Source organism: Diorhabda carinulata, chromosome 5 (genome assembly GCF_026250575.1).
Source record: "Diorhabda carinulata isolate Delta chromosome 5, icDioCari1.1, whole genome shotgun sequence".
NCBI lineage: Eukaryota > Metazoa > Arthropoda > Insecta > Coleoptera > Chrysomelidae > Diorhabda > Diorhabda carinulata.
Window position 1 is genome coordinate 3,666,126 of NC_079464.1, and position 21,375 is coordinate 3,687,500.

General features: G+C 28.9%; 3 protein-coding genes across 3 annotated transcripts; 1 reads left to right on the forward strand and 2 right to left on the reverse strand.

The window, feature by feature from the left end:
• Nucleotides 1–921: 921 nt before the first annotated feature.
• Nucleotides 922–4,672, reverse strand: LOC130893895 (juvenile hormone esterase-like). Its single transcript, XM_057800336.1, has 11 exons — nucleotides 4,371–4,672; nucleotides 4,011–4,209; nucleotides 3,599–3,724; nucleotides 3,382–3,541; nucleotides 3,037–3,222; nucleotides 2,675–2,871; nucleotides 2,455–2,623; nucleotides 2,024–2,202; nucleotides 1,462–1,615; nucleotides 1,227–1,362; nucleotides 922–1,144 (listed from the first exon to the last, which is right to left on the reverse strand). The coding sequence occupies exons 2-11, from the start codon at nucleotides 4,206–4,208 to the stop codon at nucleotides 976–978; spliced, it is 1,674 nt and encodes a 557-aa protein (XP_057656319.1). The 5' UTR covers nucleotide 4,209; nucleotides 4,371–4,672; the 3' UTR covers nucleotides 922–975.
• Nucleotides 4,673–6,505: 1,833 nt separating this feature from the next.
• Nucleotides 6,506–17,175, reverse strand: LOC130894069 (uncharacterized). The gene is given in 12 exon segments (XM_057800631.1): nucleotides 6,506–7,238; nucleotides 9,741–10,070; nucleotides 10,131–10,342; nucleotides 10,455–10,661; nucleotides 13,007–13,493; nucleotides 13,552–13,692; nucleotides 14,560–14,832; nucleotides 14,887–15,186; nucleotides 15,901–16,059; nucleotides 16,421–16,475; nucleotides 16,477–16,599; nucleotides 17,148–17,175. Coding segments are annotated over 11 exon segments (2,874 nt in total). The 5' UTR covers nucleotides 16,593–16,599; nucleotides 17,148–17,175; the 3' UTR covers nucleotides 6,506–6,644.
• LOC130894070 (ubiquinol-cytochrome-c reductase complex assembly factor 1) lies at nucleotides 17,153–21,072 on the forward strand. The gene is made up of 5 exons (XM_057800632.1): nucleotides 17,153–17,394; nucleotides 17,589–17,771; nucleotides 17,833–18,072; nucleotides 18,135–18,329; nucleotides 20,909–21,072. The coding sequence occupies exons 1-5, from the start codon at nucleotides 17,344–17,346 to the stop codon at nucleotides 20,987–20,989; spliced, it is 750 nt and encodes a 249-aa protein (XP_057656615.1). The 5' UTR covers nucleotides 17,153–17,343; the 3' UTR covers nucleotides 20,990–21,072.
• The last annotated feature ends 303 nt before the right edge of the window (nucleotides 21,073–21,375 follow it).

Below are 21,375 nucleotides of genomic sequence, written 5' to 3' on the forward strand. Positions count from 1 at the left end.
ACGCAACTATCTCTCATATAATGGAGAAAATTCTGCCTCGTAAACTTTGTGATAATAATAAAATAATTTTAAAATATTTTAATCAAATAATAGAAGAAAAATTCTCCCGCAGGACCTAAAATTGCCATTATACCAAAATATGCCCCGATCGCCCCCAAAAAACTACCTTAACGTGCTTTTCTCTCTCATCTCTACTCGCACATAATCGAGAAAAAACCGCTCCATAAACATAATGATGATAATGATAAAACATTAAGATTTTAATACTTTTTAATAAAACGGATTGAAAAAAATAATGTTTCCAGTATAAAAGCTTTTCCTAAAAGTAAACAATGACACACATAAAATGCCCCTATTTCCCCCAATAAAATAACCACAAAAATCTTTCTGTTTTAGCATTGTATAAAGAATATCTTGTTCTATGGGAATTGGAGGTAGGAAGCTAGAAGAAAATGAAGGAAAAAAGTCAATAACCTGAATACTCAATTGAGAGCTACAAAAAAAAAGGATTATGAAAAGGCAACTCTCTGCCAACGTTTTGTATGGAGAAGGAATTACGACATAAGATGAAATCCCCATAGTTACTATCTGAAAAGAAAACTGCCCTGTCATTATTATGTAAAGGACCTAAGATATTTGCCTGGATTCAATAAAAAAAAATTAATGCACCTTACTTATGTATTTTTAAATATTTCTTAGCTGAATATCAATCGGCTATTCCATATTTCAATTGAAAGCGTTAAATTAAAAAAAAAATCTGCTTATAAGTAAGAAATAAACTTTCAAATAAGTTTTTTGTGTCTCCTCTAAAGTTCGAAATTTGTAGATTATTATTAGGTATTAGTAGCTCACCCTGTATATAATTGTGTTTTTTTTGTGACAAGTATATTTGATGATAGTGATTACATAAAGACACACAAATCAATTAAACAATTTTATTTCAATCAAAATATAATAAATATATTAGTAACAACGTCATAAATAATTAATTGGATACAGACGATCCCATTCTTGGAATCTATTCTCTAGAAGATTTTCCTTCATCATCAATTTTTCACCAATATCTAAATATTTTCTATCTTGTGGAGTATAAGGCTGCCATTTTATCTCGTTCAATGTGGTTGATGATTCCGGAGTCGGATTGCTATTATTATAATTAATATTAATTCCAATTTAGAGGTTATGTTAAACTTTGAAGTGTGTAAATTGTGTTTATAGATGCTCACCCAGTTTTTGCAAAGTTAGCGTACAATAACGTAAGTTTTTCCACCATTTCTACTTCTTTAGGTGAATTTTCCTTAAATTTCGGGAACAGTTTGGAAATGTAAAACAAATAAATTAAGTCATCGTGATGAACTACACCTGAAATATTATTCAGTGATCATCGAATCCTTTATAATAAATTATAGCACTAACAACAACAACAACAACCATAGATAATTTAATGTGTATATAATTTACCATATGGTACTGTATCGTTGGTTCCTGGTAGATAAAGATGGCTGTAACTTCCCCTGTAACTGAATCTGTAATAATAAACTGGTTTTGTGTTATATTGGGCAATTAATTTGGCAGCCCTATGAGCTTGAAAACCAACTATCGAATCTTCATACAACTAAAAACAATTAAATGTTAATTCATCCACACACATTCCAAAAAATATAAATATTAAAATGCGGCAAAAGATTCAATTTGTAATTAATATCAGTGGCGTAGCGAAATAGTATTTTTCATATGGTTACACGGCATCAATTAATTTAAAAAAAAATTGTTGATAAAATTAATATTAATATACTTTTGCATAACAATCTTTAAAATGTAAACAAAATTCTCCAATTTTGCAGCAATATTACTAAATCCAACATATAAAAAGAATTCCTTTAAATCTGGCAACACTTAACTAACCTAATGGTCTGACTGTCCCGTAGAACAAGCAGAATCAACTATGAATACGTATCAATAAACAAATTAATTGTATAGAGTGAAAATGTGCAGCAAACTATGAGATAATTGTTATACTTACGTCTTTAAGAGCTTGTTCTTGACTTTTATCGATTTTTTTATCATGGAAATAGAATTTTCTGAGATTCTTACTAACGTATTTTGAAAAATCGGTGTTTCTTTCGTAAAGAAATGATATAGGAGCGATTCTATCGAAATCGTTATTCATCTCTTGAGTGAGGGTGTCATTTTCAAGTACATCTAGAACGGCGATAAAATATTATTTTAATCACACCCTACATATTTTATTAAAAATGTATTTTGAATTAATTTTACAAATCTATTTTAAAAATAATTGAATGTTATATACGAAAAGTGATTCCCATCTCTACACTGTTACTAAACAATTCTGATACGTTCCGATCGCTATTAATATTGACAGGTACTTTAACTTTTTAGTTCTATGGTATAACGTCATCATAAAATCTAAACACAGGGTCGTACTTGACTTACTTAGAGCGAAATAATTGAATTCGTCTGTGGTACGTCCTGTGATAAACGGTATATGTTTGAATTTTCCGGTGACTATAAGTTTTGTAGGATTATCTGTAAGGAATCTTTGTTGTTCACAGTTCGGTTCGACTACTGGAGACCATACTAAAACTGGATCATAACCGAATTCCTGAAATTGAAAACTTGAAAAAAACTAGTAGAAATCATGTTCATTTATTACCCTGAACTGTACGAGTGAATTTGCTAGATCTTGATACGATACAGTCTTCAAACATTTAATAATATCTGCTGATGTGGTATTTTCGGGACAGCCCACGAATCTTGCTTGCTTTTTGGCAAGTTCTAGCTGGCCATGATCGGGAATCGGCCAAGCACCAAATACAGTCCCACTCATAGAGACACCTTTGTGAAATAGTCCTAAAATACTTTCAATAATCACAATTTCATCAACTCCATCTATTTTTAATATTTGTTAAGTCCGTCTCTGTTTCGTTCTTAATACGCATGCTCGAAATATAGAATAATCGAAGTTATACACATAATTTTATTATCAAATTACATTTGATAACAATATTAGTTTACCTTCTGACATCGGTGATACCATATGTAAAGTTACACTCCAAGCACCAGCGCTGTATCCAAGTATTGTAACCGAATCCGGATCGCCACCAAACGATGCAATATTTTGTTGTACCCATTTCAGTACTACCACTTGATCTTTCAATCCATTATTTCCTGGCGCTACTTCATCTCCGGTACTTATGAATCCTTTATTTCAAAATAAAATTCGGTATCAATAAAATAAACATGAAAATTTATAATCTAAAATGTAAGAGAATCTAAATAATTAAATTTAATAACAGAAAACTTATTATACATACACTAAGTATTAAGTGTTGCCTACATTATACAGTGTATAGAATTTACCCAAACTTCCTATTCGATAATTGAAAGTGACGAGAACGATGTCTTGATCCATGAAATATTGAGGACCTGCCCAAAAACTAACCGAAGTTGAACTGTAGAAACCTCCAGGATATATGTGCACTATTACTGGACGCTTAGGATTATTTTTTGAGTTTGGTAGCTGCAATAGTGGATTATCAAGAATTTTTTTATCTTATATCTTCTTAATAATTCGTACCTTGGTAGAATAAACATTTAATATCAAACAATCTTCTGAAATTGGATCAGTTGTCGGTTGAGGACATGACGGACCATCTTTTGTTGCGTCATAAACGCCGTCCCATTTTTCTACAGGAACTGGAGGCTATTTATAAATATAAGAATCGTATTAATGTCAATAGGGTTTAGTTCCACTTCATAATAATATTCTAAACTTAATAAATGTAAACTAAGGGTAAAATATATAGAAAACTATGACCGATAGTTAGGCAATTTGTTATACTTTATGTGTTTAAAGTTGCATATGACATAGTATTCATGTTACTATATAATTATTACAAGAGATAAATAATTAATTGTTATTAAACATACTAGAAACACGTATTTTTGTAACAATATTTTACTGAGAAAATTATGGAGGCGATATTTACCTGAAATCTCAAATCGCCAATTGGTGCTTTGGCATAACGTATACCTCTAAAAGAAAATATAGTTTTTCCAAGACGTGAAGTAATTAAAGTACCCTTTATTTTTCCTAAAGGTGTAGTGACTACTGGTTTCGAAGTTTCTTCCAATATTGAATCATTTACGAATAAAAAAATACTTAATAGTAATAGTACAGCTTTCATTCTAGAACACGGAATAAAATTGAATATTTATAAGTATTTCAAAGGAATATTGGTGACCATAATTTGAAAGAACAAACTAGAAAATTGAAAACTGATGGTTTTCATTTAATTTATAATAAATAATAAAAGAATAATAATTATTCAAATAGAAATTATACTTACTTGGAATATAATGAAGACAGACTATTAAATTATTTACTTTGGTTATATAGATATTTTGATGCTATGTTTTTCGAGTATATCAACGGTAGGAACGGTGATTAAATTCAGAAAAAGCTTGACCTTTCAATCAGTAAGTTTTTAATTCAAGACAATATCACATAAGTATCGTTCTTTTATAAACAAAAATATTATGGAATTTACGTTAAAAAGGGAAAAACCTGTTACATATCTTTAAATAAATTAGTTTACATTCTTTGAATTTATTTAAAATAGTGAAATGCTTAAACATATATATCGTTCATAGTGCAAGAGCTGATATATTCTGAGTGCATAAGTATATGAGTAATATTTTTAAACTTGACTTTTCGTTTGCCGTTGGGATTTGCTGTTACAAAAATAAAAACATTGAAGTACATAAGACCTTTCATAGTTGCCGTTTGATGCCGCTGTTTGTTGATCGATTTGCCGTCGGTGACTTTCAACATAAATGAGTTTTTTCTTTTGAAAACATAAAAAAACAAATTCAATATTTTATTAATAATCAAAAGTGGTTTTCGATATTTACAAAACACCTCGCGTCAATTCATGGTCGTTTTTTAAGTAAGCTCCCGGATTATAACAATGAATAAATTTAGATGTCTGCCAACCAATATTTACAAAGATGTTTCTAGGTTAACTCTATTATTTGTTTGCGGTTGTAAATTATTCGTTTAAGTTAGAAAAACCCAAAAGAACAAGATAAAAATTAATAAACAGTATAAACTTATTGTTGTTTAAAAACATTATTTATATGAAAACTAGTAATCTAGAGGTGAAATTAACAGTCCATATTGAGGGTCACATTATTATTATCACAATGTTCAAATAAAACTTAAGTTAAATATTGTCAATCTAAATACTTATTTGTATGATTATTGAATAAATATATAATATATAAACAAAATCCATTTGGAAAAATTAATCATAAAATGAAATTAATTGTTTTAAAAATGAAATCGATCATCTGAGTAGACAATTTTTTATACTTAATGTATTCAATGTTGCCTAAACTACTTTATTCAATTGACATATTATTACGATGAAACCACTGAAACTGTTCTATTCGAAAAACTGCTTGATTAATATCGGTAAAATTATTTAATTAAGAAAATAATGACAATAAAATTTTAATTCACTAATTGGTGCTTTTGCATAGTAATATTACCATAAATTAAAGATTTTTTGTATAGTATTTAAACTATGATTATACTTAAAGAGCGTATCGATGACTAGATGTTAGGCAATACAATATACGAGTATGTGGTATAGTTGGTTGGTTGCCGCTTTATTAGGATTTCTATTTCCACTGTTTCAAAATACTTTTTTTCTCTTTGAGTACAAGAAAGTCCATTATAATCAGAATTCAATTTTACTCCATTATTGATATTACTCATAAAATAAAAATCTTCTTTTTAAAAAGCGATATTGAACATTTGGTAAGTAGACAATTCCTTATACTATATGTAATCAATGTTGCCTATACAACTTCTTTCGTATTACGAGAATAGGAATTTTTTATCTGGATAATGATCTATTAATGATGAAATGAATTCAAATTCGCCAATTGGTGCTTGAGCGTAATACGAGTAACATAAATTAATCATTCCTTTCTCAATTTATGATTTAACCGAGTAGATATATATATTTTTATATATATATATATATATATATATATATATATATATATATATTATATATATATAAATCACTACAGGGTAGGCAATACAATATACGAGTTAATCGTATAGTTGGTTGCCGCTTTATAAGGTTTATCGACTATTTCTACAGTTTTAAATCAGTTTTTTTCCACTTTGAGTAAAAGAATATCCATAAAAATTGGAATTTGAAATTCACTCGTGATATTCAATAGTTCAATATCATCATTGCTCAATTTCTCTATAATGCGAAATTGGGTATCTCATGGATAGACAATTCTTTATACTCAGCTTTGTTTTAAATGTTGCCTTTACTTCGTGCATTAAATGTTGCCTATACCATAATAATGAATCTCGTCCAATTTAATAATACGAAGGGACGACAAAAATTTGAAATCATTGTTTATTATTTTAGGTAGGTAAAATAATAAAACGAATATACCCCGTATTATACTTTTATTTTAGTAAGAACAATACATTAATTGATAAAAAAATAAATTAACAAAATATGTATCCAATAACAAGAAATATTTATATAGAAAAGAAAAATAAATACGAAAAACAAAATTTTTTTCTAACCTCATTCTTTTTTAACGACGTGATGGTTCTTCTTTTGTCTGACAGGTCCGTTCGTTTTGCTCACACTTTCGGGAGGTTTGTTCGCCCTATCGAGATCGTAGAAAAAATCGTTTTGGAGGGTTTTAATACTGCGCATTCTATTCCTGGTAGGTCTGATGTTAGTAGGGTTATTAGAAGGGATCTTATTCAAATTATCGAATCCGCGTAAATCTTCGTTCGGCGGCGTCGGTGTAACTCGCGAACAATTCGGAACTACGCTTTCATCGTTGACGTCCTCTATTTCTTCTTTTATGTAAGTAATTGCCTTGTCTTCGATGGCGTCGATGTTTATCACTTCGAAGACGTCCAAAGTGTAAATTTCCTCCGGTACTTCCAATTGGAAATTCTCGTGATCGTCTTCGGTGATATCGATACTTTCGTTTTTTATCGATACCTCGTCCGTTTTCGGCATAGAAAACGAACGAATATCCGTCAAGTCTTGTAGATCCGTCTGATCCGATTCCGAATCGACGAACAACGTATTTAGAAGATTTGTTGATTCGTCTTCTTCGTTATTTTTAATCGCAGACGGTTCGTCTTGGCAGTTCACGTTTATCTGGAATGATTTTTTATAAAAAACCTGTTTTGGGAGGGAGAAAACATTTTTTTGTAATCACAAAAAAGTTTTAGTTGCTTTTTAAGGAAATTTTATCCGAACAATTTTAATAAAAATAGTAGGGTTAATTCATTATTATTAAACAGACTTTGTCACAACAATTTCGTTTAAAATAATAATTTCCTTTTATCTCCGAAACACAATTAAAAGTGGCAACATGGCATATAGTGAAATTATTTTTATGTAATTGATGAAAAGCTGTGTATTATTAATGACAGCAATTATAACCTGAAAGTATAATTATTTCATAAAGAATTAATGTTATGGAAATAATTTTAAAACAAAATGAAAAATATAAAAATCTGATGAAAAACTACTATATCGGAGAAATCAAACTATTTTATATTAAATAAATTTCGCCTTAATATTTCCAAACATTCCCGAATAATAGTTATACGTGGCACCATGGCATATAGTGAAATTTGTTCTTAAACGATTGGTAAAATCGTTTTTTTCTAATGTATTATTGATGACACCAGATATAACCTAAAAATATAATTATTCGAAAACGAATTTATGTTATCCTGATAATTTTAAAAAATTTAGCAGCAAAAAAAGGAAGTTTCAAGATGGAAATTGAAAAATCTTCTGAAACAACCCTGAAAATAATTAAACTTGGTAACATAGCATATAGTAAAATTTATTGTTAGACGATTGAGAAAATTTATTTTTTTAGTGTTTCCAATTATTTCCGAAAATGAATTAAACGTGGCAACAAGCGTACAGTGAAATTTATGTTCAGACGATTGGTGAAATTGATCTATTTCAGTGTATTATTATCAATGACAACCTTCATAACCTCAAAGTACAATTATTCGATAACGAATTGTCTTAATAATTTTAAACAAAACTAAGTAGTGTAAAAAACGTAATATACTGTTTTTTATAGGAATAAAAATACTTTATATTAGAAAATTATTAATTTCTAATTGTTTTCGAAAAAATATGAAACGTAGCAAGGTATATAAAGAAATACTCTATATTTCAAAGGTCGGTAAAATTCATTTGATTTAGTGAATTAATGTTGACAGACTTTATAAGCTTAAAGTATATTTATTTGATTATGAATTATCGCAAGAATTTTGAACAAAATATTTATTTCCAGGCATCCACGATATAGAATTATATATGGCAACATCGGGAATAGTTAAATTTATGTTTGGAAAGTTGGCAAGATTGATTATTATTAATGACAGTAATCATAACCTAAAAGTATTATTACAACTAATTAATATCGTTATTATAAAGATAAATTTAGAGAAAAAAGCATCTAAAAGGAACAAAAAGGTCGAAATCGAATAAAAAACGAGTTGATAAACAATTAATTCATATAATAGAATGCGAAGAATGCAGCTATTTTAGAGTAAAAAGACTGTAGTAAATACTGAAAAGGAAATCGTAAATTGAATAGTTTATACAACATTTGGTTATAATTAAAAAATAAATACCACAGATTTAATTCAAGATATTGCAGTCGAAGCTATTTAGAAAAAAATTAGAAATTTATTCAACGTTTTTCTGTAACAAATTTTCCAGCTACATTGTGAGTGATAATGAAATAACTAATTGACAAAAACGACTAAAATATCGTAAATAATCATCGATTACTTGATTTATATTTGTTTGTAATATTCAATACATATTTAAAAACTAAAAGTAATCATAATTAGATAAAAATTGAGTTGTTTCTTTTTTTGGAAATTGCTTAAAAACAATAAAAACTTAACAATTTCACGATTTTTAGATGAAAAATTTGTTATTCAATATACAACAAGAATTCGTTCATTGTGAAACATTTCGAATGATATATCATCATTTTATTATCTCAAATTATGTTTTAATAGTTAAAATCGAGTGGAAAATACATGAAAAAGTAACGCAGGACGTTCAGAAATAGAAATAACAAGGACAAACCGTCATTAAATTATTGATGAAACTTCAGGACAAAATACCACATCTATATCAAGCCGTAGAAGGAAACTGGTTCAAAATATGGTTATAAAATAGCAGGAAGAAACAAGAATAGGAGTGTACCGGATACTCTGCAAGCCTGTGAAACACATCGATCATTTTTCAAACAAAAATATTGAAAAACATATTCAGCTTAATATAAAAAAGAACATCACGTCCGATAGCCAAGCTTTAAGCTCCAATATCACAAAATCCAAACTAGTTTGGGAATTAAACAAGCTAGACAGAAATAAAGTTACCCTGCAATGGATTACGGAACGAAATAACTAAAATAGGGACACAAAAATCCTTCGTAGGACCTTAACCCATATGAGGTACCGGCTACGGAACAATAGGAAATAATATAAATATGGGTAAAACTAATTATTGGGATAATCAACCAGAAAAGATCAACTGGAGAAATCAGTTCAAGTAAAATCAGCTTACGAATATTAACAGGAGTCCTAAGGACACTTGAGTGAATATACGTACCTCGTCGGTGAGTTTTCCTCCTAATTCCCTGGAACTGTTAAGTTCTTTGAATTCGTTCGATAGTAGGAGAGTTTTCCAGTTGGGTATGGGTAATACTACGTTGGCTATTTCATCGTCTCTAATATCGTGAATACTTTTAGCGTGATTGGCACATTCAGGTTTACCAAACGAAACAAAGGAGCATCTGCTACATTGGTACCGGAACCAAGAAAAATGAGCGGACATGTGCCAGAGTAGTTTTGAAAGTGAAGGATGTTGTGTCTGGCAGGATTTGCAGGTTAAATTTTTTCGATCTATGTACGGAGACGCCCTAGCCATGAAATTCAAATCCTAAAATTTGAAAGGAAATATTTAATTTTATATAAATTGAAGGTAATTGAATAGAATTACTTGTTTGTCTAGTAGAACGTCGAAATCTGATTGTTTGAACGATTTATTATTCTGATCTGAATCCGAAGAAGGTGTTCTTTTCCTTTTTATCATCCTTTTGGAACTTTTTGGACTTTTATTTGGTTTGGAGGGTTCAAGAATGGGGGTATCTTCATCGATTGTTTCCTTAGGGAATCCTCTCAATTCCTCCAAACTCCTTATACTGATTTTTCCTGAAAAAATTTGATATTCATAATACAGGGCCTGTTTTGGGGTGACAGGTAAAAATGGCCCCGAATTAGACAATTATAACAGCAAAAAATGGTATATCTATATGTAACTTACCTGGTGACTGAAATTCCAATGTATCGTTCTGATTATTCAATGAATCTTTGTCAGTTTCATTAGAATCATAACTTTGTTGTGAGTCTGAAATATCTTCATCCGATACCCTTTTTCCTACTTTTTTATAGCTATTTTTACTACTGGTATCCGATAGTTGTGAAGGGGAAACTTCTTTTATCACCTCGATTCTGTGATCCCGCTCGATTTCTAAAATAAAAATTAATAACATTATCCGAACTACCCCTCAAGAAGATTTATATTTCCCTAATTCGATAAAAACCGTACATAATTATTAATTAATTAACTTATCTGTAAATTTATTCAAAAGTATGTCGATAAAGAATAAAAATATTGACAAAACAGTCTAAAAATTGATGAAAAAATGTATAAAATGAGTCATGGTTGTTAGTTAGAACAATTTTCTTTCCATTCAATAAATTAACACAAAACCGAGACTTTTTTCCTTATTAAAAATCAAATGGTACAATAGGAGGGTTAAAAACAATTGTAGCAGGGAGAAAAATCCCTTAAAATTTATTTATTTAAATGCAATTGAAACCAAAAGAGAGAGAGAGAGAGCTTCGAGTGTTAATCTTGATGCTATATTCATATTGGAACACCATGTAGACTCCTCAATAAGAAAATAATAAAACATTCTTGGAAATTTGAAAGGATTCATACAGAAGGTAATCCTTATGGCGTTTCATGATTTAGTTAGAGCATGTCTCCAAGTAAATAGAACTTTTAACTGACGCAGGACTTGTGGAGGGCTTAAGAGCAACTGAATGTTTTATACTAAACTTTCGAATAATATCACTTTCGATGAGAACAGTTTAACAAATTCGATTTAAAAACTTTTAAGATGAGTTTTTTTCTAATATACCATTTCATAAGTCCTTTTTGATTTCTTTTTTGGCTACTAAAATTGAAAAGGTCAATCAAATATAACAGGGTCAAAGATTTTCTAATGACAGAGGTAATTTTATGTAAAAGAAATTAATATTTATTAAAATATCAATAACAGAAGCTTTTCAGACATCTAGGACCCAGTTAAATGGAGATACATCAAAAAATCTCTTTAATCGAAATGTTTCAATATCATTCTTAACATTGGGGAAGATCACAATCGAAAATTGGAGCTATTTGATAACATTCCCTTCCAGTTATGAATTTTATATCAGATTTAGTACAAATTCTCTAGATTTGAGGTGCAAAGTCACAATTATAAAAGTTAAATTTTGAAAAAGTTGATACAAGTCAAAAATTTCTACTATTGGAGGTAATTTGATGTAATTTTATTGAAATTTTATTATGATAATCCATAACAGAAGCTTCTTAGACATTTGGGGTCCAGTTAAATGGAGGTACATCAATAAACCTCTATAATCGAAACGTTTCAACATCATCCCTTAAATTAAGAAAACTATCATCGAGTATGTGGAAGCATAACAAATTTAATATAAAACTGCTGAGACTTTGGAGTTTTTGAGATATTCGCGACTCATTTAAATAGATTTCACTGAATTTATATCAAAAATTGTTTTATAATTTTTTTTATTCTCACCAAAAATTATTTTTTTTTGAAATTGAAATTGAATTGAAATGTAATAGTTCTAATAGTAAGAGTATATCTTTAAAATTTCAAAAATATATTTTCAATAAAAGATGTTATAACACAAAATCTGCCTTCCCTTCAACTTACGAGTGATGAATCAGGTATTTAGCAAGGATAATCCGGACAGAGAAATTAAATACAGGATTCTAGAATTGATAAATATAGAAAATAATGATCATATTCATAGCAGATGGAATGGTAATTAATAACCTCAAATCATGGGTCAATAAAAATCTTATACGAGCTCGAAATGTACTTTTCTGATACCCAGACGGTACGAAGATATAGCAAGGAGCTTTACTGGGCATTTGAGGACCAAAAGACAAGCTCTCCAAACCACCAGGAACATGACACACCATTTTTTAGTTAGAATTGTTAGCTATAAACATATGTGTTTAGAATAATCCCTCTAAAAAACAAAATCACATTTTCTCCATTAACCAAGGGTACTCTAAAAACACCAGCTAACAGAAACAAAGTGTTAACTCCATACTTGGGGCCAGAGCCAGACTAGAAACGATACAAAACTGATGGTAGGTCTTCTGAAAGGTCACTGCTACCTCGAACATCGCCCCAAGATGATAGGGATGTTAGAGGAACACAATTACTGAGTCTGCGAGCCAGCAATGGAAATAACAGAAAACGGATGTCCTTCCCAATTCATTAACAGGCTTGAGCACCTTAAAGGATACTAAAATATTGGAAATTGGGAAAAAAAATCTCTTCGTGCGGGATTTTATGTATTGTGAAAACAATTAAAATACAAAACGACTATTTGAAACCCTTAAGACTTTTTTTAATATTGACATAATTTCCTTTAGTAAAAAAAAAACGAATTGATGATTTTTCACAATTCTAGAGTGAAAAAAAAATACGAGGTAATTGATATATTATAAAATAACTCTTAATTTTAGTTTAAATTGATTAAAATAGTTACCGTTAATCTGAGATTCCAAAGTTTCCATTTTTTCACTATCGGAATATAAATTGTTGGATGATATAACTTCACTTTTCACGGAAACCGTCGCGTTATTACGAGTTTTAACTTTCGAATAATCACAGTTAGTTTTAACACTATTATCATCATAAAAATCACATTCGTCACTATTTCTATGAGCGAGGTTCGTATCACAGGTGATTTGGATTTCGACTGGTTGTTTGTAGGTCCTCAGTAAGTACGGTTTACGTTTTAGGGCTCCTTTGGGATGGGAATCGGTGGTTTTTTCGATTTTGTTCAGTTTCGTTTTGGTATCTTTGGGTAATTCTTCTTTTTTCTTGGCGTTGTTTTCTTTGATGGTGTTACAGACAGCTATACGTTTGATGCACATAGCGGCGTGCGAATGTAGGGCCGCTTTCCTTTCGAATCTCTTTCCGCAACCACCGCACATCTGGAAATCGTTATCGCCCTCGATGTTGTTCAACCACTGGAGAAGAAAAAAATTATTAACATTCGGGTAATTTTTAGTTTTAAGTTATATCTACTTGATTTTCCTCGTCTGCTTTATCCTGATTGGAAAACTCTTTTTTTTCTACCTTCTTGTGAGATTCCTGATCCTTTCTGATTACACTGTTGTAGATTTGTTCCCTTAATCTTTTTACTTGAGCAGAAGATTTCCGATGAACCTGCCACAGAAGTCAATGAACCATAAATATTTTAAAAAATGGTGGTTTTGTTTGTTTAAGTCACTTTTTTCACCCCCAAAAATGATTTTGTTGTTCAAAGTGACATTTTATTGAAATTTCAAAATACTAAAGCCTGGAAGGGTTGAAAAGTATCGAGATTATTCAATTAATATTTAAAAAATGATAAAATTACAGTATTATAGCCACAACAATCAATTTTCTACCCCCAATGATTGTTTTGTTAGTCGAAATGACATTTCCTCTGAGCTTCGACATACTAAGGTCTGGAGGACTCAGAAAGTGTATAAATTTTCCATTTAATCTTCAGAAAATGATACAATTCCAATAACATAACCACAACGATCAATATATAACTTTTTCTATACATACTGTATGTATATTCTAGTTAATTTTTAAACCAACTCTGAATGTTTTGGAAAGAAAAATCGAATTTTTCACCCCTTAATAATGGTATTGTGAGTTCTAGTGACATTTTCAAAGAATTTTGAAACAAAAAGACCTGGAGGAATCAAAAATTATTCGGATTTTTCATTTAATCTTTAAAAAATGACACAATTTCTATAATATAACCAAATCGATCAATATCAAATTTTTTTCGAGCATACTTTGAGATACCAAAGCCTGGAGAAGTACTTTTTTCGGACATCCTGTATATTCTAGATAATTTTTTAATCAATTCTTAAGGGTTTTGAAAGAATAAACAAAATTTTTAACCCTCAAAGTTGCTAATACCGCTTGAGGGATCTTTATCCAAATATTTTGAGATACCAATGACTGGAGAAGTACTTTTTTCAAACATACTGTATATTATATATGATTTACACAATTTTATTCATAAATATGTACCTTAAAAAGATGTCGGTAGACGGACCATGCATTGGCATAAGTTTCTTTACAATCCGGGCAAACGTAAACCAATCTGCTGTTATTATGTTTGGTTTTCAAATGGAAACTGAGGGTTTTCCTTGTGGAAAATTTGATGTTGCATTCGCTACACATCAATTCGTTTTTAGGTAATATCGAATTGGAGTTGAGTTTGCCAGTTTGGAAACTACAGATTTTTCCATCGGCTCCTAAAGCAGCTTTATCGCTATCTAAAATTTTATGCAGTTCCAATACCTAAAAAATAAAGATTACAAAAAATTTTGGATTTAAAAAAAATTCAATTTTCACCTCTTTTTTCATAAATTCCGGTTTGGTTGTTTCCCGTTGCCGCGTCTTATGTAATACTGTTTGAAAAACGGCAGCGTTGTTGGTGGATATCTTTTCCAGTAACATACTGTTTTCGGTACTATTTTCTGTAGGTTCGTTTTTCTTTTGGGCGGATAGATCCGCGCTCAAAAGTTCCTGAGTTAATTGCTTGATTTCCTGTTTTTCTTTCAATTTTTCAATAACAGGTATTAATCCTTTAGTCGCTGCAGGTTCACCCATCAACTGCATACTTTCCGGAGGCTCAGGCGGATAAACCTTTTCCTTCATAACAAAATAGTACATTTGAACTACTATGTCTAAATATAAACCTTTTCCATTATAACAGAATGATATATTTGAACTACTATGCCTAAAGACGAATCTGTTCCTCTATAACAGGATGGTACATTTGAACTACTATGTGTAAGAAACTATAATTTGGTTAAAAATAACAATCAAGTTCAGTTAGTTGAGTGATTTCCTGTTTTTCTTTAAATTTTTCAATAACAGGTGTTGAGCCTCGTTATTTTAGGTTCACCCATCACCTGCATGCTTTCCTTTATAACTAGCTGGTACATTAGAACTACTATGAATAAAAAACTTTAATTTTGTTAAAAATGACAAACTAGCAGTATATTTTCTGTTTAAATATAATTTTTTAAGGATGTGACCACTGAAATTGAATCGAGTTGAATTTTGTATATATATATATATATATATATATATATATATATATATATATATATATATATATATATATACATATATATATATATATATATACATATATATATATATATATATATATATATATATATATATATATATATATATATATATATATATACATAGAATAGTAGTTTTCCTGGCTTGATAATTATATTTTAGCCCTAAATATTGTTGTGAGCTCAAATTTTTCTCAATTAAAATGTCCTCAAAATCGAATTGTAAATAAGAATTTAATGCGAAGATGTTTTAGATACAAATTGAACTTACCGTTGGGTTACTTTCTCTACAATTTGAAGGGTACGCCTTATATTTCATATGGCAGTAGTTCCTTTTGTGTAATATAAAATTGGCAATACTTCTGAATATACTTCTACATAAACGGCATTCGTACATTATATCACATTCGTATGTGATGTAATCTTTCACCTTAAATAGAGTACGACTCAATTTATATCACAGAACATTTAATTATTTCTAAAAAATTAACATTTAGAGCACAAATGACCATTTAGACTGTTAAAACAAGACGATATGAAGATCATTTTGATTAATAATTACTTCACAAGAGCAAACCACGATTGATTTAATAGATTTACTAAAATGACATGAATGTAAGTAAACTTAAAGTACACAAGTTTATTTTTTTATTTACTTTCATAAATTGTTCAATTTTGTTGTTGGTAGAATGAGAATTTGTAACTAACGAAACCCAAGTTGATTTAGGGCTTTATTTATTTTTTTCTCAGTGTAGAATTGGATTTAAATATATAAAAATGGATGTACTCACTTCTTCTGTAGCTGTTTTCAATAAATTTAGTACTTGGTGTAGACCATAAATGCTTTTCTATAGGTTTTTTGATAAGCGATAAATCAATTTCTACCTTTTCATTTGAAACTGGGGCTTTACCAAGAGTGGTCTGTAGAGGCCTTTTGGCTTTTTTTGTCTGCTTATTAGTCATGTTTTATCTAGATAAAAACAAATATTACCTAAATATTATATATTATGCAAATAAAATACTTGTTCAACCCATATTTTAATAACTAAAACAATTAATTAAATAACTTTATAAGTTTAAACCACGACTATCTGCTCGTAATATGTGGTATTGTAAACGATAAAATCTTTGAATATTTTACTTCAGAAGTATATTTTATAATATTTAAAAAAATAGTTTCGCGAATTAGTAATGAAATTCCCATATGCATAAGATATATTAAATGAATTATGGTGTTCTTCTGGTTATATCACCGGCAATTTTTTCACTAACCTATCTATCGAAAGTTGTAAGTACGAAATATAATAATGAAACTTATTTGTGGAAAAATACAATGATGTTTGTGAAGAAGGTCATAATCAGAAGCTGTCTGTCTCTCCCTTAAATTATAAAAATGTTCGTATACTTATAGTTGTATAATAAACGTATAAACAATTGATATAAAAGACAAAAACCGAAAAACGATATTAAATCAAGGTTTGTTAAGAAAATTACAAAATAAACTAATAATTTACTTACATGCTGTAAAATCGTCAAACCACCATTACCATTAGTACGAAATAAAATGTGAATTTCACTAGATGGCACCACGTCTCCAATATTGAATCAAAATGTGTGGTTATGTTACTACTTATAATATACCAAATGTAATAATAATTTAATTTCAACTTATTTATTTAAATAATTCATTATTTAATACAATTCATATATCAAAATGAATACAATTAAATTTTTTAATCACGTATTGGGGCTCAGAACTGTATTGGTAAGTTATATCTTGATTTACGTAAAGAATTTTTCTAAAAATAAATTTTCGAAGCATATTTTTTTTTTAATATTTATTAAAGTAAATACTTTTCTTGTGTTATACATTACTTTAGAATTGTTTTTTTTTATAATTATGACAAAATATGAATGTAATGAATAATTATTAATAAATTAATTTTGATATGATTTTAGTATGGGTCATTACAAAAAAACGCGTCAAGAATATGTTGCAGTAATAAAATTCTACATAATAACGTTTATAACCAACGAAATGTGCAATTTATTTCAACTTACGAAGTAAAAAACGTTTCAAAAGAAGATAGTATTTTCAAAAAATTTCTTAAGAAAGTACCGTTTGTTAACTTCGATAGTATGGTAAGATTTCGTTAACGGCGTTCGTTATCTCGAAAAAACTTTTTAATAAATCAATTTTTAGAAAATAAAAGCTCGCGGATACGTTTTATACGAGGAAATAGCCGATAAAATTGATTATATGGAATATTTTAAAGAATTTGATTTACCCGATACGTTTTACTCCTGGTTTTCAATAACTGAATTGTACGTTTGGATGTTGTCTGTTAGAGCCATGGCAGAGGGTGAAGATGGTAAAATTCTCAGGAATTCCATCATTGAAGCCTTGTGGGCGGATGTGGGTCAAAGAATTAAAAAATTAGGGGTGAGTTTTTATGTCGTGTATCTAAATTTCCTTTCAGACAGTTTAATTATCTCTTGTTCCAGCCTGGTAATACGTCCAGTCTTAAAACGCAAGTACAAGAATTATCAGAACAGATGCAAGCCGCTTTCATTGCGTACGACGAAGGGATCCAATCTGATGATATTGTTTTAGCCGGGGCTATATGGAGACGGTTCTACAAAATGGAACATGTAGATCCGCATAATTTGGATAAATTTGTACGCCATATTAGAAAACAGGTGAATTATCTAATTATCCTTACTAAAAAAAATAATTTTACAATGATTCTTATGAAAATAAAACAAGTGAAACTTAACAGTGGAATGAATTTATAGAAAAAATAGTGGAGTGAATTCACCAAGACGAGTTTATAATGGAAAGAAGAAGAATAAATAAGTGAACCGAAGAAGAACCAAGCAGAGAAACATAGAAAGATGATGAAAACATGTAACTAATGAACCAAGATGAACGAAGAAGAGTGAAACATGAAAAACAATGGAAAAGAGAGGAAAATAGTGGAGATTGGAAATGTGGAGTGTAGAGAAGAAGAAATCAGTGAGGAGACAGTATATGTGAACTGAAGAGAAACCAAGAAAAGGAAAATGTTTGAAATAAATAAAAGAAAAGGAAGAAAAAGGAAAAGTGATGAAAATATGGAGCAAATGAATCAAACGAAAGTGTGAAACATGAAAAACAATGGAAGAGAGACGAAAACAGTGGAGAATACTTGTTGATTTGGAACACAAGTCGACTCCTGGTGCCTCCGAATAACTATTGGATGGTATAACTGCAGATATCAATGCCAAATAACCAATTAGAGTGTCGATTATAGTCTTATAGATACAGAAAGGAAAAGAAGATTTAAACAAGCCAGTAACCACGAAAAAAATTGATTTATTTCGTGTTAAAACACTGGAATGAGAAAAAACACCAAAATTAGTGAAACTTTGCTGTTTGTTTGGAAAATTTTAGCTTGTATCATTTTTAGTATATATCCATCAACCCTGTATATTTTACATATATATTTTTCATCAAATATAATGTCGTTTGTTCATTAAAGTTAATAATTACCAAATAATGAATAATTTCTTGTTTATTTGGTGGTAATTTGAGTTTTCGAGTGCATATTTGTTATCTATTAAATTCTATTCTATTTCTCGTGTTTTTATATCATAATTCATCAATTTTCTCCACTATTATTCAATTAAATAGAAATTCCGTTTTATCTCATAAACTAGAATATTTGCAACACCAGAAATTAGCACTTACTTCAATTGGTGCTGAAGTTTTTCTACTTTGATAAATCATTTTTTAATTCCCTTTTTTTATAATCTGAAGATCACAAAATTGTTTCTTTCCCTGTAGTTTATTTATTCTATATACTTTTCTTTTAATTTCCTAAAGTCGTTTCTCATTTTGTGTTTCCATTATATTATGTACATGATATTTCAACCACCATTGACTTTGAAGTAATTTGAGGTTATATCAATGGGTTGCAACATATAGACAAAATCTTACATTACATAAATACTAATTAAGTAGTGAACTGTTTTGATTTTTTGGATCGTTTGGCAACATTGTAAACAGAATGTACGCATGATAGTAAAAGTCATAGTTTAAAACTTAACAGTGTTGTCATAGTGTGTTGAATTCATCTATATTTCTTTTATTCCTCATTTGTTAGATCTTTTGATATGTCGCCATACTTACGAGAATTTTCACAACTTTGAGAAAAAATAATTTGATCAAAAACATTTTCTTATGCATATAATATAAATCTGTCGTTATGGTGTATTTCAAACTCTTTTTGTTGTTAAATAAATTTCACCAAATACTTTTTATAGACAAATAAAACCGGCAACCACGCAAACAAAAAAAATGTTTTCTGATTTATATGATTTAAAAAGGATATACTAAAACCTATCTTTTTTAGAACAAATTTTTTCAAATACTTTCTACAGATAGATATAGCAGGCAACTACGAAATAATCCAATTCAAACGAGAATCTTTTGTTGAATATTGTAATGTTGCCATATTTAACAAGAATTCTCACAATATTGATATAATTTGATTATATACAGATTTTTAATAAAATTTCAAATTAATTGGACAATGAAAAATAATTTCATTGAAAAAATTATATTTAATGCATATAATATAAATATGTCATTATAGATATAAATTCCATTTTTTTAGACCAATTCTTCCAAATACTTTTTATAGACGGATAAAAACGGCAACTACGCAACAATCGAACCAAACGAGAATCTTGTTGAATATTGTAGCGTTGCCATATTTTACAAAAATTTTCACAATATATAGATAGATAGAAATTTTTAATAAAATTTGGACTTGAACGCATAAACCAAAAAATAATTTGATCAAAAAAATTTTTCTGTTTGTATAATTATTTTGTTATACAATCATACTAAATTAAATTTTTTTTTAAACGAATTCTTCCAAATACTTTTTACCGACTTATAAAACCGGCAACTACGCAACAATCGAATCAGACGAGAATCTTGGTTGTAGATTGTAACGTTGCCATACTTAACAAGACCTTTCACAATAGGTAGATAGATAGAAATTTTTGATAAAATTTTGACTCTAAAAAATAAAAAATAAGTTTTTACTAATATATATATATATATATATATATATATATATATATATATATATATATATATATATATATATATAATATAAATATATCGTTATAGAATACATCAATACACCAATACTTGCAGACATATAAAGTCGGCAACAACGCAACATTGAAATAACTAATAGTTTGATATTGTTTCGTTTTTTTTGCAGGTGTGTGTTTTGGATAGCTTATCCAAAGATAATTTATTTAAAGCAAATACGATAAATTGGTTACCGATCGAGAACAGTTAATATCATTACAAAAAAAAAAATAGATTTAATACAGTGATTGTAAATATTTTTTTGTATTTATTGTTCATAAATATAGTGTTTTATCCTTTTGACTTTTCTATATATTTTATCACCTCGCACTATTCGTGTTTAAAAAGATAAACAAAATAAGTGTTATTGTTATGATAAATTAATTTTTATAGGTTAGCGGAAAATTGGACAGGGTCGGCCTTACTTGATTTAAATGCGAGTTCCGTCGATTTTTTTCAAGTTCTATTAAAAACCTGTTAGAAAAAAATTACAAAACTATCAAAAATATATTTATAATCAAATAAAATTTATTGATCTATTGAAAATGAATCGTTTCTTCGCCTATCAATGTATAAACACGATAACAAGAATTAGAA